The sequence below is a fragment of the Podarcis gaigeae genome, assembly GCF_964106915.1.
Source record: "Podarcis gaigeae genome assembly, chromosome: 1".
Classification (NCBI taxonomy): domain Eukaryota; kingdom Metazoa; phylum Chordata; class Lepidosauria; order Squamata; family Lacertidae; genus Podarcis; species Podarcis gaigeae.
Window position 1 is genome coordinate 114,326,871 of NC_139678.1, and position 26,201 is coordinate 114,353,071.

A 26,201-nucleotide genomic window follows, 5' to 3' on the forward strand; every position below is an offset into this window, starting at 1 on the left:
TATAAATAGATCATAAATAAATGTACAGCTGCAGCTATGAATACGTTACAACAGCATCTCAAGAGCATATTTTAGAAACTGGCGCTAAAATAACACTTTGGTAAAAAGACACATCAAGGATATCTTGCTGTTTAGCGAAAAGGAGGGGCAGAATTCAGCCAAAGTCAAGTATTTCTTAGTCCCATGTGCTTTACATACTCTTCAACTCAAATCAAGTGCACACTTTGGGTTGGATCATGTCCCACAATTTTTTAAAAAAACTGCTATTTAGTAATGGAACACACCTCAGCAACGATTAAGCACATCTCACCCCCCCCACCCCACCCCCACTATTGACAAGGAGGCATTTTGTGGTGCAAAAAGGAATAAATACATCAAAACGTTAAAATACCTTTACCCCATGTATAATGCCTCGGAAATCAGATAATTTATATGACTATTTAGAAAAATACTTCACATCTAACACTTTTTTTTTAATTGGCTAGACTTTGGGTGCAAGCCAGAGAAATGCAGGTGTTCTGAGTCCAAGAAAAGAAAAGGCACAGGAAAGGAATTTAAGAATTTAGAGCAAGATTCTGCCAAACCTAAGCATGCTAAAATCTCATTGGTTTCATTCTCATTAAAACCAAGAGGGCTTCAGAGGGCTTAATTTTGGCTGGAACATGCCCTGAGACTATACTCAAGTGTCACTAATTCCAACCAGACGGAAGAGATCCAAGTTGCAGAGATTGCCCTTATGTACACCACGGTTTTTAAGAAGGGGAAAATATTAAATTACCAATAAACCTTGTTTAAGGAATACCATCTCAATCTAAATGTGAGAAAAAGCATCCCCTGGCAGGAAAGGTGCAACCACGAGCAATAATAATAATAATAATAATAATAATAATAATAATAATAATATTACGGTAGCACTGCCACTCAATTCAATAGGAAGTGAACTGTGTGCAAGAATAGGATACTGTACCAGCAAAGCAACGATGTGTTCAAGTGAGCAGTCCGGTCTATGGCACAAGTTTTCCTCCCTATCCCAAATGTAAAACTTTTTTTTTTTTTTTTTGGTCAAGGCTCTAAACGACCATCACACTTTGTAAAAAGGAGGGCTACATTTGCAAAGGTACATTACCTATCCGTCGAACCATAATTTGTTTCAAAAATGCACAAACTGAAGGTTGTAGGAAAATATTATTGCAAATAAACTATATAAAGATAAAATACGCTTTGAAGTTAGTTTTTACATTATTCTATAAAGTGCAGAGAAATCCTTCACACAGGGAACGAACTACCCCCTACGACAACAGGAGAAGTACAGCAGCTTTTGCATAGCATTACTTAAGAGAAAGGTGTTTCCCTTCAATTCTTCAGGATGTAGGCGGTAGAGTCTCTTCTCGTTCTGATTGTTTCTTTGACACCAACAGGGCTGTGTCGGAAATGGTTGAAGACGCCAAGTCTCCATTGAGAGTATGCCTGGAACAGTATGTTGGTCCTACAAAGAGACAGATCGGGGTTTGTTTTCAACTGCGCCTTTGAAAATGTTGCATTTAGTCATTTCGGCTTGATGGCACACGTTGCACACAAATGTTGTGCTCCATCCAATGTGCTCAGCACAGAACTCTAGGGTTGGAAGAGATCAACATATGGCTGAAAGAAGCTTCTTAATCCCCCTTCATCTTTCCCTGCTAGACCTTGACAAGCTGGGTGCCTTATATAAAGTCAGACTATTTGACCATCCAGCCCAGTCTTGTCAACCCTGATTGACTCTTCAGAGGTCCTTTTCCACACCTCCAAATGGGGCAGGGCATAAAGAGAAAGGATCTAAGTTCGCCCCAGTAAAAATATACAGGAATATTTTCAATTCTTACAAGTTATTAAGTGGGGCTACTTTGAAAGTGACTTGGAAACTACAACTAATTCAGAATGTGGCCGCTAGGCTGGTGACTGGGAGCAGCCACCCAGGACCACATAACACCAGTCCTAAATGATCCACATTGGTTCCAAGTATGTTTCCAAGGACATCAAGGTACTGGTGCTGACCTTTAAAAGCCTTGTCCCTGTATAATTGAAGGAACATCTCTACCCCCATTGTCTAGCCCAGACACTAAGATCCAGCTCTGAGGGCCTTCTGGTGGTTCCCTTGTTGTGAGTTGTGACGTGACAGGGAACCAGGCTTCTCGGTAGTGGTGCCCTCCCATCAGATGTCAAGGAGATTAATAACTATACAACTTTTAGAAGACATCTGAAGGCAGCTCTGTGTAAGGAGGTTTTTAAAGCTCAATGTCTTAGTGTGTTCTTCTATCTGCTGAAAACTGCCCAGAGTGTCTGGGGAAAACCTAGTCAGATGGTAAGAGTACAAATAATAATTTTATTATTATTATTACTAATATTAAAAAGTCTAGAGCAAGTCTCCCAAACCTATTTCCATCAAGCACCAAATGATGAATACTGATATTTAGATAACCCACATCCCTGAATTTAATTTGTGGTATGTGTGCGCAGAGCAATCACTTGTAGGCAGCACATGTATGTTTAATGGCCACATTTCCCTATGAGAAAAACAGGTGTGATCATCATTCCTGTATTTACTGTGAAAAAAACTCACTCCTATAAACTAACATGCACTTCACAATGGGCAGCAGCATGCCTGTGCTCCTAATTTTTCATTCCTACGTTCAAAAAGTATAGATGGAGTCCACATGGAGGCTCTTGAATGTGCCCAAAGGCACGATGCAAATTCCTTGAGCACCCAGCTTGGCTAGGGCAATGCAGGAGACTATGTTGCTTGTTTCTGTAGCTGATTTGTTATAGGATAGATAATGGCCACGGAGTCTTCTATCTCAACGTAGAACAAGAATCCAACTGAAGCACAAAGATAGTAGAATGCACATGGGTACACCAGAACTTACTGTCTATATCATCAGGGGGAACATCTACAGAATGTTCTGGATCTAAGACTGTCCTTCTCCACCTTTGGGATAACCGGTGAGAGGATGAATTTGGTTCTTTTACAGAGTGACTGCTCCTGCAAATGAAATAGCATTGCACATTTCATTACGTGTCCTTAACACCCAAAGTTCTCTCCAGCTCATCTTACTTAATTTTAAAAATGGTCTTTGTTTGGTACACTTTCCTGAAATAAGGTACCGAAAAAGATTAAAGAGAGACAGGAGTTCTGTATGTGGAAGGGATCTCCATGGGAGACACATGGGCATCCGCTCACAACAAGAGGAGACGACCATCTTGTGTCACATACTTGGAAGTCGAACGGAATCCATTCCGGAACTCCGTTCCAACTTCCAAAATGGTCGAAAACCAAATCGAGGCTTCCGATTGGCTGCAGGAAGCTCCTGCAGCCAATCAGAAGCCGCGGAAGCCTCATCGGACATTCACCTTCCAAAAGAACGTTCGCAAACTGGAACAGTCACTTCTGGGTTTGGGAGCCAAAACGTCCGCGTTCCAGGGCATTTGGGATCCAAGGTACAACTGTGTCAGAAGCATGGACAGGGCTTTGTGTGTGGCTGGTGGCACTGCAGCATTTTTTTAAAAAAAGAAGTTGTATGCCCCGCTATACAGTGCCCAAGGTGATTCAAATAAAATTAAACAGAAAGCAACCCAATCAAGTTAAAACAATGCAAAACAATTTCTTGAATAGGCAGGCGAACAATCCAAAATCAACCCCCCAAAATCAACTAAGTAACAGTCGTGGGGTTGGATCCAGATTTGCCCTTTGAGGAAATAAAGAGCTCTTTCCGTTAGTGTAAGCGAGTGAGATCCAGCAGAGGCTCTCACTGGAAGAAGCAGAAGGCCATTTTCCCCTTCCCTCTGAAATCCCCACAGTGCCACCTCTCCTGTTTGTTCTGCAGGGTCTTTAACCCTATGAAACATGTTTTCTTTTGGGAGGGGCATAGGGAAACACAAATCAACAAAAAATCCCCTCTCCTGTCCTTCCCTTTCTTCCATCGAGTGCAGCACTGTTGCAATATGCCTAGTTAGTTGGTGACCAAGAGTTGGAGGCCCAGGCTCAAAAAAACACCTATACAGGGGATAGGTGTGAGGATAAAACTGGGAGGGAGAGGACCACGTATGCCACCTTTGGCTTCTTGGAGAAAAAACGTGTTATCTAAAAGAAACGTAAATATATAGATAAACAAGAGCTGTAACCAAGGCTGGTTCTTGGCTACAACTGGTGGTTAGTGAGAACAGAACTTAAACGCAAGTCCTGGTTCAGATGACATGCTATGCCAAACCTTGGTTTAGTGTGACAAAGCAATAAATAAAAAGCACCAGCGAGAAGCATGCTATCTGTCAGGACCCTCCATATTTGTGCAAGTTTTGCAAAGCAGCTTACTGTGGGTGGTATTCAGCAACGAAATTTTACTCATAGTAGATCCATTGAAGTGAATGGACCTGACTTTGCCATGCTCATTCATGGCTGAATACCATCCTGCGAGTTTGGATTAACCAGGAAACAGATAACTGCTTTTTTATTTGAGACAATACGGGGCTTCATATAATAATAATAATAATAATAATAATAATAATAATAATAATGAAGAACCTTTCTATTTATTGGTTGGCTGGTTGGTTTCCAGACTTTAAAAAGTAATACGTTCGCCATTTTGTACTTACCTCTCTGGATTACAAGTACCTGGGTGGCTAACAGAACGTTTCATCTAGAAAGTAATTTTAAAACAAAACAGGTTATTACATACTTCCTAATTCTTTGTTGGTTATCTGTACCTTAAGGATGATGCTTTCTTTAATAAAGAAAAAAATAAGGGATGGATTGGGTGGGTGTTTGTTTTATTTTGAAGCAGGTAATTTTAAACATAGGATGCTGTCTCATATAGAGTCAGACTACTGGTCCATCTAGTTCAGTATTGCCTACACTGAACTGGCCAACAATTAAACCCCTGTGTTGCAAACAATTATCAGTAATATCCCAGGCAAGTTGACCAAGTACAACAATGCGACGTCAATATAAACAATATAATCTATACAGAACATTGAACAGTATGAAATATATGAAATATGCCTCTGTACCAAATGTACAGAAATCTTATAAATCTCTGAAAGTCACAAATTATGCACTCTTGATGGATTCTCTTGAAAACATAGAACCAAATAAACATAACTGTACATTTGGTTTTTCAGAGTGTTTCCTTGGATATTACTACAATGAACTAGCAGGAGCTTTCCTGGGATTCAAACAGGAAATTGCCCAGCCCTACTTATTTATTTCATAAAATTTATAAACCTCTTGATTGCAATAAATAAATAAATAAATAAATAAACCCCCCAAACCCTCAAAGCAGTGAATATGTTGAGGGCTGGACCAGGGTGCGACCTCCTGTGTACAACAAAGCAGATGTTCTATCATGGCCTCCCGTTTTGGAGGTTAAAAACAGAAATACATAAAATAAAACAATAAACATAGATCCAGTGTGGCCAGGTGGTTAGAGAGTGCTAACTAAGGCTGGAGGGTGGCCAGAGTTCAAATCCCCATTCATCCACAAAGCTCCATGGGTAATTTTGGGCTCTTGGCCTACCTCACAGAGTAGTTGTGAGGATAAAACAGGGAGGAGCCACGTAGGCCGCCCCAGAGCTCCTCGGAGGGAGGGCAGGAGAAAAATGACAAACGTATTTCGCTCACAAATAAATCCCACTGACTTTATTGGGCCCTGAAAGGCCTCACTGACTACCCCAAAACATATCCAAGTTTGCTTCCACACACACATGCAGCCAGGCACTTGCAGACACTTAAAAATGTAAATCCTGGTGAGGATCGCAGCCTTAATTACTCTTGAGAGAGGATCAACTCACTGACTTGGGGAAAGCAGACTATGGCAGTTTGGGGGAATCTCTCCTTTTAAAAACCATCCCACCACCATACTCTCTCAAATTCTCTCCAGCCTTGGGGGGGGGGGGGAGAAGAGAGAGATTAAAAAACGTCCAACCATTTGCACAGGTGAAGGCGACACAGGAGAAACTAAAGGATCCGGATGAGGCAACTGAAACATCTCTGGCTTGAACTTGGCATTTGCTATTTTCACACATTCTTCGAGGGTCGTGATAAATGTGTCACAGGTAGCGCTGAGCAAGGAGGACGCTTCGTTCATATTCTGGAAACACGGGAAGCAATTGAGAAAGGTGAATTCACTTAACATTTGTTGCCCGGTAAAAGCTTTTTGGTGAAACAAGAGACGCTGGCTGGGCAACACGTCAACTCTTTAATGAACTGCAAGCTTGTGTAGCATTCTTCTTGGCTCGTATTTTAGACTGACTGCGAGGAACGTTCAGCATTGACTACTGGCAACGCTGCCTGGGGCTGATGGTGTCCCAACAGCCTCTGAAGGGGCCACAGATTTCATATCCCTGCTGTAAAGGCAGACAGAGACATAAAAGTAGGCCAAAACTCCGCTGGTGTTTCTGTTGTGGTGTAACAATTTTCTCTGGTGCAACAGAAGGATGAGCATTTTCATTTGCGAATGCCAAGGGCCTGAAATTCCTGCTAACCAGGGTGGATAATAATTTTTAAAAATCATATTTTTAAAATTTAAATCATATTTTTAAAATAAAATGCTTTTGGAGGAAAAATCTTACTAAAGTTAGTTTTCTATTTAAGTTACATTATAGTCCAAAGACTATTCATCAGGAAATAAGGATCGGTTTAAGTTTTTCATGTGTGCTAAAACTCAGTCTAAGGTTTTTTTTAAAAAAAAAGATGTTTAACCACATCAGTTACAGTAACAAACATGGATACATATGCTATAATGATATTGTTTTAGTTAAATAAATTGTTTAAATTGTTATTAAGGGAATGGTTATTTTTCTCCTTCCAATAAAGTACAGCAGAAAAGCTGTCCAAATATAAAGTTAACTTATTAAACCTCACAATAATTTCATAATTATCGCTGCATGTATTTCAAATAGTATAACCAAATCAGTAATTTTTGATATAACTATGTACTCTGAAAACTATTCTGAAAATTTATTGTTCCAAAAATGAAGCCTTCATCTAGTTGTAAATATTAAGATTATACCAGCAAGAATGAGTCTTTCTGTAAAAAAAATATGATTTCAATCAAGTCTTACTGACTAGTGATTTAAATTGTGATTTAAATCAAATCCAACCTGCTGCTAACTGTGCAATCCTATGAAAGTCTACTCAGAAGCAATCTCTCTTGAGTTCAGTGGGACTTGCTCCCAGGCAAATGGGTACAGGACTACAGCCTCTGTTTCACACCCACCGTTTCAACAATCCAGTGCTGTTTTGCTATTTTCACTGAATGCCATTTTACCAATTGTTGCTGCTCTTTCTGCCTGTTTTTTGCCTGCCTTTTGCAATTAAGTTTTCTACTATTTATTTTGCTGTTTCATATTGATCTTTATAGGTAATTTTATTTGTGCAGGCCCCTTTCAGTAGACCTGGAGATGAAAGAGTGATGTGTTTTTTATATTTATCTAAACATTTACATGCTGCCCCATAACAAAGTTCTATGGGTGACTCACAATAAGTATGGGTGACAACAATCTAAATAGAAAGTCATAAAATCTAAAGCAACCTAAATACAACAGGAAAATAAAAACACACCAACAACTCCAAAGTTAAAAACACAGATTTAAAAACTTGAGAAGACCAGACTAAACAGGCAATTTAATATAGACATAAACCAAAAGTAATTATTGAAACTAAAGAGTTGTATTTGGGCCCTACTGGACAATGTAGTGGGTCCACCTTAATGCTGATGCTTCTCCTCCCAATCCAAAACAAATAATATTAATTTAAAAAATGATCCGATACCTCAATGCTGGGTGACAGGTGATTTTCATCATGGTGAACGTATTCTTGGATTGTATGAACCTGCTGCATTAGAAGGTCACAGTAGAGACGAAGCTCTGACATTTTGGTTTTCAGAGATTCATTGGTTTCATTAACTTCTGCAAGGACATTGGGAAGCAGAAACTTCACTGGTCAGGTACGTGAGTTCCCGTGACAAGTTTTAAGATGTAGGCATTTACAGTGGTACCTTGGTTCGCAAAACGCTTTGGTTCCCAAGTGCCAAAAACCTGGAAGTGTTCCTCCGGTTTTCGAACGTTTTTCGGAAGCCAAACGTCCGATGCAGCTGTCGACTACTGTTTCCAGCGCACCTGCAACAATCAGAAGTTGCGCCTTCGTTTTCGAACATTTCGGAAGTCAAACGGACTTCTGTAACGGATTAAGTTTGGCGCTTTTGTTTTTGCTATTTATTTTGCATTTTTGTTTTTGAGGCTTTTTCAGCTCATTTGTTTTTGTGACTGTGTGGAACCCAGTTCAGCTACTGATTGATTGGTTGTGTCACTGTGGAAATGGGTAAAAGCCCCCCATCCAAACAATGACTATCATCAGTGCAGTAAGAAAAAATAATACTTTTTATTTTTATCATCAACAATACTGTCTTCTTTATTTTATAGTATAGTACATTGATTATTGGGGACGCGGGTGTCGCTGTAGTTTAAACCACAGAGCCTAGTGCTTACCAATCAGAAGGTCGGCGGTTCGAATCCCCGCAACAGGGTAAGCTCCTGTTGCTCTGTCCCAATTCCTGTCTACCTAGCAGTTCGAAAGCACGTCAAGTGCAAGTAGATAAATAGGTACTGCTCTGGCGGGAAGGTAAACAGCATTTCCATGCGCTGCTCTGGTTTCGCCAGAAGCAGCTTAGTCATGCTGGCCACAGGACCCAGAAAAACCGTCTGTGGACAAACACCAGCTCCCTTGGCCAGTAAAGTGAGATGAGCGCCACAACTCCAGAGTTGTTTGGGACTGGACTTAACTGTCAGGGGTCCTTTACCTTTACAGTGATTATTGCTTTCATTTTACGGCTCAAAGGTCTCATTAAATAGTAAGATTCATGTTAAATTGCTGTTTTAGGGTTTGAATTTTTAAAGTCTGGAACAGATTAATCTGTTTTGCATTACTTTCTATGGGAAAGCGCACCTTGGTTTTGGAACACTTTGATTTTGGAACGGACTTCCGGAACAGATTAAGTTTGAGAACCAAAGTACCACTGTATATTCCTTTAAACAAAAGGAATGTCTGACTTTTATTATTATTAGTAGTAGTAGTAGTTACATTTGTTAGTCGCTTTATACAACAACAAATGTCTCCAAGTGACTTGACTTAAGATAAAATACAAACAGGAGCCAGGGCCAATGAGCCAACTAATTTTTGCTCTGTCCCCATCCTCCTCCTATGATGGCAACACTGAGACTAAGGAGAAGGAAACTGGTCGCCAGGGCCACCATCTAGACTGGATGTAAATAAGAAGATAGACAGGTGATGGTTGGCTAAGGGCAGATTGAGGTAGCTGGGGCAGGGCCCTATCTGCCCTAACAGACCAGCCTCTACTCACAGTGAGCTGGGCCCCTCTTGTATTTTAATATCTCTAGGGTGCTTAGAAAATACTATGGGCTTTGCTAGTGTTAAGAAATAATAATGTAATGAGCTGTAAACCTCAAAACCCCTTGAAAGTGTGCCACCTACTGCCATAAATAATTACTTTACATTTGATGGGCATTTGACCGATAACTACAATAGTTAAAAACCAGGTGTTTTTAGTAGGTTGTTTTTGCTTTTTGTAAAAAAGAAAGTACAAGTACCTTTTTCTTTTTTTGTTCTGGTGTCTGCCAAACAGGCTTTCGAGCTCCCCAGGGCTACCAGCCACCGCTGTCGTTCAGCTGCATTAACGGCTTTCATGTAGAAATGCTGTTCCCCTGGGATGATTAACTCCATCCTGGTGCTGTCTGTCGGATGAACTTGCGACAGAGGCGAGATAAATTAGGAGCACAGATTTTTCAAAGACTGCCTGGAATTACAGAGTTAGTACTTCCCAGTTACGACTGTCCTACTTCCAATATCTTGCCACTGTGATCCACGCGACGGTCACCTCCAGGCTTGATTATAGTAACTCGCTCTACGCGGGGCTGCCCTTGAAGCTGACCCAGAAACTCCAGCTGGTGCAGAATACCGCGGCGAGGCTCCTTAAGGGGTCCTTGCCGTGATATCATATTCATCCAGTGCTACACCAGCTGCGCTGGCTCCCAGTGGAGTACAGGATGAGGTTTAAGGTGCTGGTTTTAACCTTTAAAGTCCTATACAGCCTAGGACCCTCGTACCTACGGGACCGCCTCTCCTGGTATGCCCCACGGAGGACCTTATGGTCAGAAAATAATAACATTTTGGAGGTCCCGAGCCTCAAGGAGATTAGACCCGGCATGGTGGAACACTCTGTTACAAGAGACCAGGGCCCTGTGGGATTTGACATCTTTCCGCAGGGCCTGCAAGACGGAGCTGTTCCGCCAGGCCTTTGGTCAGGGTTCAGTCTGACTCCCCTCCCCTTTTATAAGAATTTGCATGAAAGTGACCTCCCAATTTTTCTCACAGGCTCATATAAGTTCAGCACAAACAGTTGGGCCTGGTAAGCATTTAAGGTCCCCAACACTAATCTGCGGGTTGCTATCTGAGTGGATTTTATTCTGGTCCTGATCTGATTTTAGGATGTATTTTAATTGATTGCCTGATTTTATGTTAATGTGTTATACATTTGATGTTAGCCACTCTGAGTCCGGTTTTGGCTGGGGAGGGCAGGGTAAAAATCATCATCATCATCAACATCATTATTATCATCATCATCTAGTATATCAGCCCAGCATACAGTGGTACCTCGGGTTAAGTACTTAATTCGTTCTGGAGGTCCGTACTTAACCTGAAACTGTTCTTAACCTGAAGCACCACTTTAGCTAATGGGGCCTCCTGCTGCTGCCGCGCCGCAGGAGCCCGATTTCTGTTCTCATCCTGAAGCAAAGTTCTTAACCTGAAGCACTATTTCTGGGTTAGCGGAGTCTGTAACCTGAAGCGTATGTAACCCGAGGTACCACTGTATTGTTCTCACAGCAGCCAACCAGATGCCTTTGAGGAAATCTGCAAGCAAAACCTGAGCACAACAGGGCTCTCCCCATGGGCAATTCCAAGCAATTGGTATTCAGAGGCAATGCTGCCTCTGACAGTGGAGGTAGAATATAGCCATTGGGTGGAATTCAATGTTGCACTCTTCCAATCCCATGTGGATAGCTCAGCTGGTTACAGCATGATGCTGGTAACACCAAGGTTGCAGGTTCGATCCGCAGGGTCCCTTCCAACTCCACAGTTCTAGGATTCTATATCCCAATCTTTCCAGCAGCACAAGCATTCCAGCCTGCCAATGGAACAATACCCTCTCCCCTGCACTATTCTGGGGGGGGGGGTTCTCCCACCCCCCGGGAGCCTATTTCAGGGGGTGTGGGGGGCAAAGAGGGGGAAAGCCCCATTGAAAAAGCAGAAGTCCATGCACAGGTTAGGTGAATCCATTGCATATCCACTGTTAGTCATACTCTGCATAGACCCATTGAAATTAAGGGACCTGGCTAATCTAGGTTCATTAATTCCAATGGTCTACTCTGAGATATAACCCACAAAGGCAGCAGAGCCTCTCTGGGTGATTCTGGAGAACAGCGGGGAGACATTGGGCAAGAAAGAGGTGGGAGGAAAACCCAAAATAAGAAGGAGCAAAGGGTGAAGCAGACCCTCAATTACTGGACCTGTGACTATATACAGTAAGAACATTTGTACTTGTACTAGGCGTCAAGCTGATGCTTGAAATAATCAGCTTATTTTGCAAAGACTGCCTAGCAGGACTGGGTGATATATCCTCCAAAACCGGTTTGAAGTCCATATTGTGATACCGGTTTCATAGTTTTTGACCTGGCAATATATCGCGAATCATTATGTGTGTGCGCGCGTGCAAAAATCACAATGTGATAAAAACTGTGAAGCCAGCCAACGCCACTACATAGCTCCATCCTTATTTCAGAAATTGTGATATATTGGTATATCATGATGTTTAGCTGGCGATATATTGCAATATTGAAAAGCAGATATCGCCCAGCCCTACTGCTCATGTTAGATACCTCAGCCTAGAAGGTAAGGAGAGTTTTCTTATTGAGAGAGCCTACCTTTGATTTCACACACTGCCATCTTTATGCTGCCTTTGCTGCCTTTGCAAACATCATCCTGCGAATCGTAGTAAGACAATATCCCGTTATCAAGAACAAACCAGCGAGGCTGCCAGCCTAGGGAAACATTGCAAAAAGAAAACAACAACATTAATCTGCTTTGTTTCAAAATGCAATTATCACACACAAGCAACAGCACCGTTCCTCAGTTTAGACCTCTTAGTTGTAAGCAAGATTTAAGTCTGTTTATTTAATTTTTAAAATCAAAACAGACACACACATTAATAACATACAAATATGAATCCACAATTCCCAGATGACTGTATCTTTGCCAGCTCTGTCAAAGTCCCATACTATTTTTAAAAACTCGCGAAATAATTGATGCTATTTGACTAAGTTATAGTAAGAGAAGATCCACTGAAATCAGTGGACAAGTTACATACTGACCAACTTAAATCCACTGATTTATTTGAGTCTACCCTGAAAATGACTTAGTTGGTTAAGGTAGTGGGGAACACTTTGCCCTCCAAATGTCGCTGAACTAAACTCCCATCATCTACAGAAAGCATGGCCAGGGATGCTGGGAGTTGAAGTTAAGCAATACCGGGGGTGGGGATATATTGGGTACCAGCTAGCACTTTTGGTTGTTCAGATACTATCAGTAAGATGTAAGAACATAATGATAAAATTCAGTTTAGTCACTATTTTGTGGGCCACTGTGCTGGCACAGCAGCACAAATCAGGATGAAGGCACCAAACACCAGTACAAGTGGGAATTTTTTTAATGTTTGGTGTTTTATTATGTTTTTATATGTGCTGGAAGCACCCGAGTGGCTGAGACAACCCAACCAAATGGGCAGGGTATAAATATAATTATTATTATTCGGTGTCCTGGGCTTGTGACTGCTCCTGTCTCCAACATGCACAAAGTTACTAGTATGGTACTGGTGAAGGCAGTCAAGGGATGAAGCTTGCCAATGGTCCCCCAATGTAGCTCTAATGAACAAAGCTGTGGAATCTGTTTAGAGCTGCATTTGGGGTGGGGAGTGGAATTGGCATATACAGTGGAACTTAATCCGTTCCGGGAATCCGTTCGACTCCCGAATCTGTTCGTAAACCAAGGCGCAGCTTCCGATTGGCTGCAGGAGCTTCCTGCATTCAAGCCGAAGCCACGTCGGACGTCCAGCTTCCAAAAAACGTTCGCAAACTGGAACACTTCTGGGTTTGCAGTGTTCAGGAGCCCATTTGCTTGGTAACTAAGCCATTCGGGAACCACGGTTTGACTGTACACAAGCAGGATGCCTTGTTTGGATGGAAACTGAACCAGTTTAATCAGCAGACTAATTAATGTGTTCGTTAATCAATGGGAGGAAAAAATTTAATCGATAAGACAGAATTCAGGGCACACTTTGGGAGGGGGTGTCACTTTTTATTCCGACATGCAAAAATGCCACCCTGTGTTGAAAATACAATGTTTAATGTGTACTGTATTTTTTTTTAAAGTGATTTATCATGAGACATAGATCTGTAATTAATAGACAACCCTAGCAATATGCTGAAGTCTCTGATCACAAATGCAGAGAGTGGAGGGACAGAATCTGAGTGTGTCCTTTTTCCCCAGTGGCAAGGGGCAGGTAGTTGAGTACTGTAGTGCTTTAAACAACGAAAAGATCAAGAGGGAGATGTAAAGGATGCTTACTATGTAGATTTCACAGCTCTGTGCCTGTTAATTCATGCACAACAAAGCTGATAAGGGAAAAGGATAGCTCACATTTACCAGCTGCTTTTAGGAGCATATGAGATTAAATCTGTAAGTGCATTTAAAGCACTAAGCCGACACATCTGTCTCGTAAGTCACTGATATCTCCACCTAAAGGAAGGCTTTATGAATCTGGTATGACAGCCTGTCTGAACAATACAATGGTACAAGTGTACATTTGGCACTGGAGGAGAAAATACAGTTACTATGAGGAAACCCAATCTTATAAGCAAGAACTGTCCGCATTACAGCCGAGTGTTTTGTCCACCATCTGTTCCAACCAGTCAAGATCTATTCATGGGAACGATGACCTTCCTGAAGGAAAGCACATAGGTGAGTATCACTACAGATCATAAAAAAACCCTAAATCTGGTGCACGCCACAGCACACAGACGCTACTTCCCAGTGGAGTGTTTTTTGCCACCTGCAAATGTGCTTTGGTCAAAACGGTATGAGGAAATATGATAAAGAATGTATGGGTTAGTGATCCAAGACAAATCAATTCGCAAGTTCAAAAAGACAGGCCTTGCTATCTAAGCATATTGCAGGAATTTGAACTTGATTCAAGTTGAGCAGAATGAGAAAGGAACTGCAGAATTAAACAAAGTCAGTGGTGTTGCAGTTAAGGTGGAGACCCAATGAAGCAGCTTATGGAACTCATATGGGATCTGCTGCAATGGAACAAAACAGCCCTGTTTTTCTGGCAAGTAAGAAAGCCTTTTCAACAGAATAAAAGGAAACAGCATCCTTTGCTGTCCCAGTGGCCAGCCCTGTAAAATGAGACAAACGAATAAATCAAACAAAATGCTCATGAGTTGGTGGAATTTATTCAATGATTCATTCTACTTGCCCTCTATTATCTATTATCTCTTTATGCTTTAAAGTGCAAATGTATTTTCAGCAAGTATTCCACTTGTATACTCCTTTAAATTAATAACCTAATCAAGAAAATTTTTGTAGAGTGTTCTCTCTTATCTCATTGCACAACGTTTGTACACCCAGTCCTTATCTAGCGAATGTTGGTTACAGACACAGCTTCTTCGGAAAGGCCCAAAAATTATTAAAGTAAAAAAATGACAAGCTGAAACAAAGCTAGTAGGATATCAAATTTCTCCAGTATGATTTATTTTAAAAAAAAAAAAAACAAAAAACCTCAGTATCTACCAGTTTGGGATTTACAGATCTATTTTCTGCCTTGGTCAATTTTGCATGTGTTTGTTCCATAGTCTGGCTCTGTCCATTTCTACATTAATCTGCAACTTTTTTCCATTCAGAAATTAATATTTAAATGTGTATTTTAAAAAATGCACTTAAGTATGTACCTTATCACAATATGCATATTTAAATACCTATTTTTATTTTAGAGTTACATTTCTAAATGTATTCTGTCCTAAAATATGCATTTTGATACGTTTTCCCGGGTGGGAAAGTATTTTGCAAAATTTGGACATGTACAAAATCCCAAGGATAATTTATGGTGTGATCTGTGTATTAGCCTAGGAGTTCCAAACTACCTAGGTCAGTCTTCTTAAAATAATGCAGACCAACCCAAAACCTCCTCTGTCCCCTACTGTATTGTGTATAATCGGCATGCCTTGCATGGTTGTCTTGCCAGCGGGGATAGTTTAGTGGGTGGGTGGGTGGGTGGGTGGGTGGGTGGGTAGGGGCGTGGAGGCAGCAATGCAAATGGTCTTGCCTCCCACAAATCAAAACTGCAAGACCCGATCACCAGCCATCATTATCAGCAGATCAATCACCCACATAGGTTTTCAGTCATGTATTGATATGACACAGCAGCTGTATGGCTGGCAGGCGGTCACCAAGCCATTCCTTCCTAACCAATCTCCCCCAACCAGCTACTTCCTCCTCAACATTCCACCAGCCAAATCAACCCAAGCAATCCTTGTTGTCTTGGAGCTTGCCTGTTTCATTATATTTTTGTATACCTTTTTAAGTTGCATGGTATTGTTTTTGTTTTTTGTTTAATCCATTTTTGAAAGCTACCCTGAGAATTTCACGGAAGGGAAAGGTATAAAACAAACAAATAACAACTTGTGCTACTTTCTTCCCCTGCATTTCTGCCAAGCGATGGCTCCCACATCTTACTAGCATATGGTGACAAGGAGGGTCAAATATCTATTGTATTCTCAGCATACCTGCACAGTAGGGGGTTCTTTTTAATTCACATCTACTTGCTTCCTTGAACTGCCCCAAAGCTATCTTTGAATGTCAAGGTTCATCACCAGGGTCTTATTTGTTCAAATAGCACCATATGTGTGCCGGGGCTGCTTACAAAGGAGAAGACAAGTCTACTCCAGGGGGCTTACAATCAATGGAAGTGGAGTGAAGTGGGGAAGAACATGAGATTATTTCTGTTAGGCTTAGTTCCTGCAGGTTATTGGCTCTATGGGGTTGTTCTGATAGCTCCAGAGAACAAGTATATGAAATGTTGTCTGTCTTTTCAGACAAGATACCCTCTCTGCTTACATTTAACAGAGTTTGCTGTGGTCATGTGAAGTCTCTAAATTTGCCAAAGGGGCCTGGGTAAAATTAAATGTCCTATCATGCTACAGATCAAATAGTGTCATGTTAGGAATTATGGCTGGGGCAACCCTACAAAATGCTTCCGAACCCTACTGTACCTGTTACCGTAATTATTTTTCAAACGTTTCCTTCTGTTACTTCCCCCACCCCCAGCCATGCAATGCAACTCCAAGCCCTCTTTTATCTGTCAGCGGCCATATCTGCCATTATCTCTGCGTGCAGCCTTATTTACTCAGCCAAGTTGCTAAATTTAAAGCAGGGAAGACACTGTTAAAAGCACAGGCAAACAGAGTGCAACTTTAATTACACCTGCAGTCACCATATATATTTTGGGTAAGAGCTCTTGAGATATAGCAGGATGACAGATAATAAAAGAGGGAAACTCTGGTGAGAACCTAGGTGTGATGAAGGCAGCCAATTTGCCCTTTAATTGTCTCCTATGTTTGCATTTAAAATTGGCAAGTGAAACTTGGTAGAACCAAGGTAGGGAACCTGTTTCGGCATGAAGGCCACATTCCACTCAGGAGACACAAGCCGGTGCCCCAGGGCACAGCCATAGCAAAAAGTGGAGGAAGCAAAGAATGCAAACATCACCTCTGTACAGTAGATGAGCTCACTCATGTACCCTCAGCTACCCACCATCCCAGGAAGCAAGAGGCATTGTCAGAGTTCAGGAACACATTCCAGCCAGACAAGAGCACTCAAAGAGGCTGTGACCTAGGACCAGAAAGGGGTGCATCTGGGAGGGAATGGATTGGCCAGGAAAGTCTCTGGGGCCAGTCAGAGCAACTGGGAGGGCTGCACCCAGCTCTCAGGTCCTTGGTTCCCCCACCCAAGTCATGGAGCAAAAGGGCAGTGTTCAAAATTCGCCAGGCACATTTTGCACCTGACTATCAGCCACTTGCGACCAAGTGAAGCTATCTGATGTCTCTGCCATCTGGAGGTGCATGCCTGGGGATCATTGGATCTTGACTATTTTCACACATTAGCAACACATCCCGCTGAATTCGGCCAGTTATATTTTATCTGCAGCAACAGAATGGATTTCAGGAACCCAAAAGTCATACTGAGAAATACGACTTTTGAGCCGTCTGGCTGAAACACAGCAACAAGGCATTCTGTTTTGGCAACTGTAGCCCTTATTTAAAGAGCCATTTGGCGCCAAGCTTATACATCTGAGTTTCTAACACTGCAAAATGGGCATAATATGAGGGAGGGCCCCCCCTTTCCATACACAATCGCCTCTCCTCTCTGCCCTGCGGGGCTGCCAACTATTTTATCCAGTCCAGCTCTAAGATTTCATTTCATTTCACTTTTAATTTGCATACCACCTTTCTATATTACTATACACATGGCGGCTTACAAGCTGAAGAAACAACAAAATAAACAGCAAAGATCGCACACCTAATAACAACCCGGTATGAAAAGAAACTCATGATGACTTAAAAACAAACGACTTCTATCATAATATCCCATAATCCATTAGAAGACAATAAGGAAAGATGAGGTAAACTTGGGAGGGGGGGGGGAGATGGATGCACCCACAAGCCCCTATCCTGGAGCACTTTTGACAGGCAGCAAGGATTGTTTCCCACCCCACATTAAATGCCCATAGACTAGGATGTGTGGGAAGGGGCTCTCAGATTAGGGGGCTGGCAGCACTAGGCCAAACGCAGGAGCGCACGCTTTGAAGCGGCGGCCTCTTGCTTCCCCAGCCCTAGCCAAGCGCGCCTTCCATTCTGCCAGGCAGAAACCCGGTCCAAGCCGCCAGGCAGCCACCCCCAACCCGGAAGCCGGCGCCCGGGCTCCAGCAGCGTCGCCAGGGACGACGACGGAACAACAACAACGGGCGGGCGGTCCTCGCCCAGGTGCCCAGGACGCCCCTCACCTGTGATGTAATTGGTCCACTTGTACAGAACTCCTTCCATAGTTCAGCGGCGCGCTTCGCGCAGCATCCTGCTCGCCCTCCTCCGGAGAAAAGGCAGCAGGAACGGCGCGGGCCCTCTCTCCCCTTCGGCGCTCTCGAGCAGACGCGGCGGCGGCGGCGGCAACCGGCCCCGCTATGTACATGGACGGCTGGGTGGTTTAGCTTAGCGGGGAAGCAGCAGCAGCGGCAGCCGCCTTCGGGTCCGGCTGGCTTTGGGGGTGCTGCGCGGACTGGGTTGTACGGGCACGTGCGGCAGGAAGAGGAGCGGCGGAGTCATGCATTGCCTATGCACATCGCAGCCACTGGGGAAACAAAGCGGTTACCAAACCCTCTCGCACAGGCTGCGGCTGCCTCCCTCTTCTCCTCGCCGGCCTCTTTCTTTCTTTTTCTCCTTCCCCTTTTTCCCCTCCCCCCCCCCACCTTTCACGGGCCTTTGCGCTTGGTGCCATTGACCCCGACGTCTCATTTACTTCCTGGATGAAAGGGGCTGGTGGATGAAACAAAAACAAAAAAAGCAAGCTACGCGCACACGCATATGGGCTGCTCGCCTCCATCGCCTGTCCGAAAACTCGAGCGCCACGTCTGCACTGCAGCCTTCGCCGGGCGTAATTAATATATATTATATAGATCTACCCTGCATATATGCGATCGCTCGCTTTGCGCATTGAGCACGGCGGCTTTCCATGTTTAAATACACCCGCTCGCCTTTCTATTCTGCCTGGCCCGCTCGCTGGGCATCCCGCTCGAGGCTGCAACCCTTAGGCTCTCATCTGCTCGGAAGCAGCTCTCCAGTGAACTTGACTTCCGAACAGGCACGCACAAGATCGGGCTCCGGCTTTTGTTTCTTAATTTAAAAAAAGCGTCTCCTTCGGCCTCCCCCACCTCGGGCGCAAAATGACACCACCGCGCAGAGAAAAAACGCTGCAGCGACGCCGATTTGCAAACCAGGAGGAGCTCCCCTTCCCGATTACAAATCTGCAATCTCTGCATCCACCTGCATTCCTGCCCACTAGGGCCATCCTTCCCCAAACGAATAGCTACCATCGCTCTGCCTAGATGGGGATGCGGGAGGAGACCTTCAGCTCCGGGGATTAAAGCGGCTCCGCGCCGTCGTGCCACCTCCCGAAAGACCTACATGGGGAAGGCGGAGGAGGCAGAGCGGGCCAGCAGCGCAAGCGGGGCACATCCCGCGCCGCCCGCGCGTCCGCCGGAAGGAGGCGAGGCGAGACAGAGGCTGGAGCAGCCCCGGGCCGCGCCCCTCTCGGCTCCCGTGACGTCGAACAATGCCAGTGCCACGCAGCCCCGGCGAGCAGCGAGGCAGATCCCGCAGCCGCGATCTCGTGCTCCAGCAGCTATGCACTTCGCCGCGGGGATCTGTTTCTTCCTCCAGGCTTTCGCCCTCGTAACCCTCCGGGCGGACGGGCAGAAGAAGGAGGAGGGCGCCTCCGCCGACGAAGTTCAAATGGAAGTCGTGCACGTCCCCGAAAACTGCCATCCGAAGAGCAAGAAGGGGGACCTGCTGAATGCCCATTACGACGGGTACCTGGCCGGGGAGAAGTCCAAGTTCTATTGCAGGTAAGGCAATCCGAAGCTTGCTTTGGGACTCGGCCCACGCCGCCGGATATATAAAACCCAAGGAAGCGGTACTTTGAACGCAAAAATAAAGGTTTGGCAACCTGAATGTTGGGTTCCAAAGTCAATGTGAGTTGTGCCATGAAATTTAGGAATGAAAACTTAATGTCTTTAAGGGAGGGGAATGTTATTGCAGCCTTGTACAATATCCTTCCTTGATCATCCGAAAATCACAGATGCTTTCAGAATCGCTTGATAACATGTATGCATATGTTTTACATGTGCAGTATGTATGGGTCAGAGGGCCACCCCCATTATTTTCTTAAGGCATGTGAAGAGTGGGTCATAGGCCCTAGTGGGTCAAAGGCCCCTAGATGTATTCTATCTAGACACGCACACACTACGGCCTATAACCCATCATTTGGAAAATAAGACTGTAACTTTGGTTTAAGAAGGAATTTGGATCCTAGCTTATATGTGTGTGCAGTGTTAGAAACTCAGATATACAGGGTGAGTCCTTTAAAACAGGCTCCGTGGATACAGAGTACACATGTTCCACAGGGCCTCTTTTAAAAGACTCGCCCTGTATAAGCTAGGTGCCAAATGCCTCCTTAAACCAAGGTTACAGTCGCCAAAATGCCATTTCTTGGGATGTTGGTGGCGCTGTGGTCTAAACGACTGAGCCTCTTGGGCTTGCTGATTTAAGGTTGGTGGTTTGAATCTGCTTGACAGACTGAGCTCCTGTCGCTCTGTCCCAGCTTCTGCCAACCTAGGAGTTCGAAAGCATGCCAGTGCAAATAGGTACCGCAACGGCAGGAAGGTAAACGGCGTTTCTGTGCACTCTGGTTTCCGTCACAGAGTCCCTTTGCGCCAGTAGTGGTTTAGTCATGCTGGCCCCATGACCCAGAAAGCTGTCTGTAGACAAACACTGGTTCCCTCTGCCTGAAAAGTGAGATGAGCGCCACAACCCCATAGTCACCTTTGAGTGACCTTTACCTTTTTACCTAAAGTCTTATTTTTCAAATGATGGACTGACTGATTGATTATCAGTTAAACCTCTGGCTAGTTCAGATGACAACCTTGAGCTGGGTTAAAAACTTTGAGAACTTAATGAAGAAAATCACTTTATCCAGGGACAGCCCAGATAAATTGACCTATTCTGACCTCGTTTTCTTAATGGTGACACAGGCCATTCATAACATAAGAATATCCTTCACAACTGTGAGCACAGCAGTGGGGTGGCTTTGAGGACAAGCTACAACAGTTAGCTATAACGTTGTTCACCGCTCCTGCTCAGGCTGTACAGAAAAAGCATTTTTCTTCCTGAAATTCATTCTGATTGTGTAAATAAAATATAACAGATATAATTCTACAGGATGTGGTATTAGTGTGTGAAAACAGTCCAGATCCAAGTATCCCCAGGCATTTAAGTACCAATAAATGTTGACCAAGAATGATGTGCTTGTATACTGAACTTGTTTCTTAAACCTGTAAATATTAAATCTCTCTCTCTCTCTCTTTTTAATATTTCTTTGTAGTCGAACACAAAACAACGGCCACCCAAAATGGTTTGTCCTTGGTGTCGGACAAGTAATTAAAGGTTTAGATATTGCAATGCTGAATATGTGTCCTGGAGAGAAACGGAAAGTGATCATACCTCCATCACTTGCTTATGGGAAGCAAGGATATGGTAAAGCAAGGCGAATAGCCATTCTCTCTACTTTAGCTGTATTGCTTTAGCCTATAGAGAAGGAACTGGGATCTATCGATCTATATCCATCTATCACATTTCCAGCCTCTTCCCTACATGTTACTTATTCACTGGCATTTTGTAATGGCTGTAACCATTCAATTCAATTCAGTTTTGTTGCTTTTGTACCTAGCTTTATGGTTCAGTTCAAGCATGTTGCCAAACCATTGCTTGTTTGATGACCAGAAGTAGCCCCACAGGTTTGTTTATAGCCTCCTTTTCCTCTACTCTTACCTGCAGGTTTCTTCCTTCGCATTCAGCATTTTCCTGACCCTAGTTTGTCCTGATGTTGAAATTGGTAACCTTTCATTACTACCTTGCCTTCATGAAACCACTGCTTGGATTGAGTTTCTAAATCCTGGTTAGCACTATACATAGTTTGTCAGTTTGAACATCATAGGGAATTAGCAAAATCCAGGAACTGAGGAAGGGAACCCCATGTGCAAGGAGGGAACATAAAAGCCTGCAGGGGCTCTCCCAGTCCCTGCAGTGGTTTGGCTTTATGTCTGAACTGATCTTAATTTTAGGCCCATACCAGAGTGATGTTGATCACTTATCTCCCAGTCAGAGTGATGTTGAGTAAGCCTTCACCATGACTCCAGTCCAGCTAAACTTAGTTGGAACTTGAGATAATTGTGCCTTGAGATAATTGTGACTGACTTGTCCAGTGGGACTTAATCCCATCTAACGTTATTGGGCTGAAATCTTTGCCTTTTGAATCTTAGCTGGAACTGGTGAATCTTTAAGTATCCAGGTGCCCAGCTTTGACCTCATTGTGATTTGACATCTGACATGCACAACATCTCTGTAGGCCAACTTGTGATTCAAAGTCTGCTGAAGTGAAAAATACCCTATTTTTCATCCCATAGGACGCACCGGCCTATAGGACGCACCTATTTTTTTGGAGGGAGGAAATAAAGGAAACAAATTTTTCCTTCATTTCCCCCCCAAAACCAGGTCAGGGAATCCAAACCAGGTCGGGGAACAGCAGGATGGCGGCGCTCCGCCTCCCCGCTGTCCCCCAAGCTTGTGGGGCTGCCTGATGTCTGCCCGAAGCGCGGGGCGCTCTGCTTCAGCGCGCCCTGCGCTCCGTGCAGCAGGCTGCTATCCACAGCCTAGGGAGCCCTGCGGGAACTCCCGCAGGCTCCCCAGGCTTGCTGATAGCTTCCTGAAGCTCTCCAAGCTTCAGCGAAAGCCTGCATTCGCCCCACAGGACGCACACAGATTTCCCCTTCATTTTTGGAGGGGGGGAAAGTGCGTCCTATAGGGCGAAAAATACGGTAGATTTGGCCATCATACCTCAACCAGATTCAACATACCTTGATTTCTCAATAGGTATTCTCAACGTGCAAATATGCATTGCTTGTTTGCTGAATACTAACTGTGACTATCTTTTTTAGGCTGAACTTTTGAAGGAGGCCTTTCTTCCCACGTACAACCCTCTTATATTCTTTCAGAGCATTGTTTGTGCATGCTGAGCAAGATGGCACTAGTTTTGAATGTCAAGAATGCATGTGGCTTTCTAGAACTTTTCACGGGTTTTCCTGTGGTATGTATTACTCTCAAAACTGCTTGCGCTTAAATCTTTTTCCTTTTTTTAGTTTAGCTACTAACTCTAGAAACCGAGCAGTTGTGTTGCTGAAGCATGTGTGAGGATTTCTACTAAACAATTTTAAGGAGGGAAAGGTCTCTGGGCCCAGCACAGGGCAACTTGTGACCTATTGGACACACCAGGCCAGATACATATAATGATCACCCATACACAGAGATTCAGTTAAGTCTCCTATTGTTGCTTCCTGAGACATTTACACAAGGAACGTGTCTTATCAATCTGACAGGCTGGTGAGCTCTGTTCAGTGTAGGGGATCACACTGTCTTAGCCTCTACATTAAAGTTTATAATTTCATTTTTATTTATTGTGAGTTCTGTATGTGACATTTGATCTCCCTTTGTTCTCGGAGAGGATATCTGTTGCAACATTTAGCTTTCAGTGCAGTATGTGGAAACTCAAAAATAAATTATAGGACCATCGGCAGCTGCCTTATACACTGAGGCAGATCAATGTCCCATCTAACTCGGTATTATTTTCATTGACTGACAGCAGCTTTGAAGGGTTTCAAGTAGGATACCTTCCCACCCCTACCTGTACATGCCAGGGATTGAACCTATGGCCTGCATGAAAAGCATGTCACTCTAGCACTAATCTTCTGTCTGAACTGCCATACTTTTAGTCTTCATCATTTTAGATGAGTTCCCAAATTCTATATTTGTCAGCTGCAGGTGCATGGCTTGCAAATACTTGTTTCGGACTGACTTTGGAAGCTTTCTCCTTCATTACTGGTACCTGTCTGCCATTATCAGTATGCTTTCTTTCTCAAAAGCTGCTAAACTTCGGTACAGTGGTACCTTGGTTTACGAACTTAATCCATTCCAGAAGTCTGTTCTTAAACCAAAGCCATTCTTAAACGGAGGCACGCTTTCCCTAATGAGGCCTCCTGCCACCAGTGCCCTTCCACCATTCAGCTTCCATTCGTAGACCGAGGTAAAGTTCGCTAACCGCAACACTACTTCTGGTTTTGTGGAGTTCATATACCGAATAGTTCGTAAACAGGGCTGTTCTTAAACCGAGGTACCACCGTATCCCTTTTGATACAGGAGGATATTGTATCAAACCAGAAGATAAACATGGATTTCCTTTGAAGCCATTTTCCTCCTTGAGGTGGAGAAACTTTTATCCCTGAAATCTTAACCTTGCCTACTCCAAAAATCATATTTCAAGTTATGCTTTTTTTAGTGGAATGGCTATTCATGCTTGATTGACTAGATAGCCATTTCATATTTATCAAGTAACTTTCTGACATGCATGAGGAAAGTGCTGGCCTTAGTCCAATGTGGGAGCCCCTGAGTGAACTAGAGGGATGGTTATCCCTGTGGTCTTCCCTAAAGCCTCTCCCACCAGAGGCCAATTGGCAATGCCGATGGACAAAGGCAGGGCCTAGGCTAGGGGCAGGCAACCTAAGGCCCGGGGGCCGGATGCAGCCCAATCACCACCTCAATCCTGTCCACGGATGGTCCGGAAATCAGTGTCTTTTTACATGAGTAGAATGTGTCCTTTTATTTAAAATGCATCTCTGGGTTATTTGTGGGGCATAGGAATTCATTCATTTTCTCCCCACCACATGGTCTGAGGGACAGTGGACAGCTGAAAAAGGTTGGGGACCCCTGCCCTAGGCCATTGGCTTGCCATCCCCCACCCCAGCCATTACTGATGACTGAAGCACAGACAACATTTTTCAAGAAGCTTTCTGAAAATGACAAAACAAATCTGGTGGAACTGTTGTTGTTTTTTGTGAGTAGGCAGTTTACTAGTTTAGAATGGCTTGACAATATACTTAGGGCACAGTCCATGTGGGAATACACCCCAAAAAGGAGTGTGTATAGGGGGAAATCCAGTTGTATTTTGCCCCTAATAATCAGGAGGGCTGCCTCAAATTCAAAGTAGTTCAACAAAGCAAAGTATTTAAAAAACAAATATTTATACCAGAGTCCATAATTTACACATTTCCAAATAACCATAAAAATTACTCCAGTTTGTGGTTAAGATTATTTGTCAGATGTGTGTACACAGTTCCCAAAATGGTCTTGTTCCATTTTTAGAACCTGCAAAGATTCCACCTAACGCAACCCTGATCTTTGAGATTGAATTGTATGCAGTAACGCAAGGACCCCGCAGTGTTGAAGCATTTTCTCAAATGGACCTGGATAGTGACAAAAAACTCTCAAAACATGAGGTAACACAGGTCATATTCTGATGTTCCCTGCTATAGCATCTAAACCTAAATTAACACCATTTTCAATACGTAACAAAGTTTGAGATAAAAAATCTGTCGATTGTTGTTCCTTTAGATAGACCATTACCTGAAGAAGGAATTTGAAAGAGATGGCAAGAAACGCGACCCTTCCATTCATCAAGATGTCTTGCTTGATATATTTAAAAAGAATGACCATGACGGAGACGGCTTCATATCTGCCAAGGAATATAATGTCTACCAACACGATGAACTATAACAGATCATTGCTTAAAAGTCTGTGGCAGGAATGGGGAATCTGCAGCCCTGCCAATGTTGTTGGACTTCTGCTCCCATTAGCCCAAATCAGCTTGGCCAATGATCAGGGATGATAGGGGATGCAGTCCAACAGCAGCTAGAAGGCCACAGGTTCCCCATCCCTGTTTTATGGACATTTGGATCCCAGTTCAGCAGTTCCTCCCATGCGCACATGGAGCTTTCATAAGGACTTCCCCATGCCCTTCAGTGGAGGGGACACGGCTTTGTTCACAGTGTTACCCACTGCATTGAAGGTAGTAGGAAATCCTGCTAGTGGAGCCCCAAATACACATTGAAGTGAAGATGTACCTGTGGAGCTGTCACTACATTTGTAACCAAGTACACAGCTTTTTGTGATTACACTCTTCAGCCCTGTTTGATTTCCCTGGGATTTGTCCATTAGATTAATGGCTTTAACCAAAATGGAATTTCTTTGTCACATAATATTTCATGTATGTTGGTTGTGGGAAATTTTTATACCTTTTTATCATGATTAAAAATGTTACTGAAATGATA

The 26,201-nt window shown here is 43.5% G+C and overlaps 2 protein-coding genes across 6 annotated transcripts; one reads left to right on the top strand and one right to left on the bottom strand.

Annotated features, from left to right (window-relative positions):
• Positions 1 to 1,215: 1,215 nt before the first annotated feature.
• Positions 1,216 to 19,528, bottom strand: PLEKHA3 (pleckstrin homology domain containing A3). Of its 5 annotated transcripts, none has more exons than XM_083714238.1 (9): positions 19,393 to 19,528; positions 18,219 to 18,559; positions 12,028 to 12,144; positions 9,637 to 9,792; positions 7,802 to 7,938; positions 5,955 to 6,119; positions 4,627 to 4,670; positions 2,904 to 3,019; positions 1,216 to 1,486 (listed from the first exon to the last, which is right to left on the bottom strand). In XM_083714238.1, the coding sequence occupies exons 2-9, from the start codon at positions 18,256 to 18,258 to the stop codon at positions 1,362 to 1,364; spliced, it is 900 nt and encodes a 299-aa protein (XP_083570364.1). In that variant the 5' UTR covers positions 18,259 to 18,559; positions 19,393 to 19,528; the 3' UTR covers positions 1,216 to 1,361. The 5 variants fall into 5 exon arrangements, with proteins under 5 accessions (XP_083570364.1, XP_083570367.1, XP_083570365.1 ...); XM_083714241.1 differs by having other exon boundaries at positions 19,334 to 19,474; XM_083714239.1 differs by having other exon boundaries at positions 19,299 to 19,439.
• On the top strand, positions 19,386 to 26,201 carry FKBP7 (FKBP prolyl isomerase 7). Its single transcript, XM_083714309.1, has 4 exons — positions 19,386 to 19,832; positions 21,368 to 21,519; positions 25,237 to 25,370; positions 25,486 to 26,201. Exons 1-4 carry the CDS (start codon positions 19,393 to 19,395, stop codon positions 25,645 to 25,647), a joined length of 888 nt encoding a protein of 295 aa, XP_083570435.1. The 5' UTR covers positions 19,386 to 19,392; the 3' UTR covers positions 25,648 to 26,201.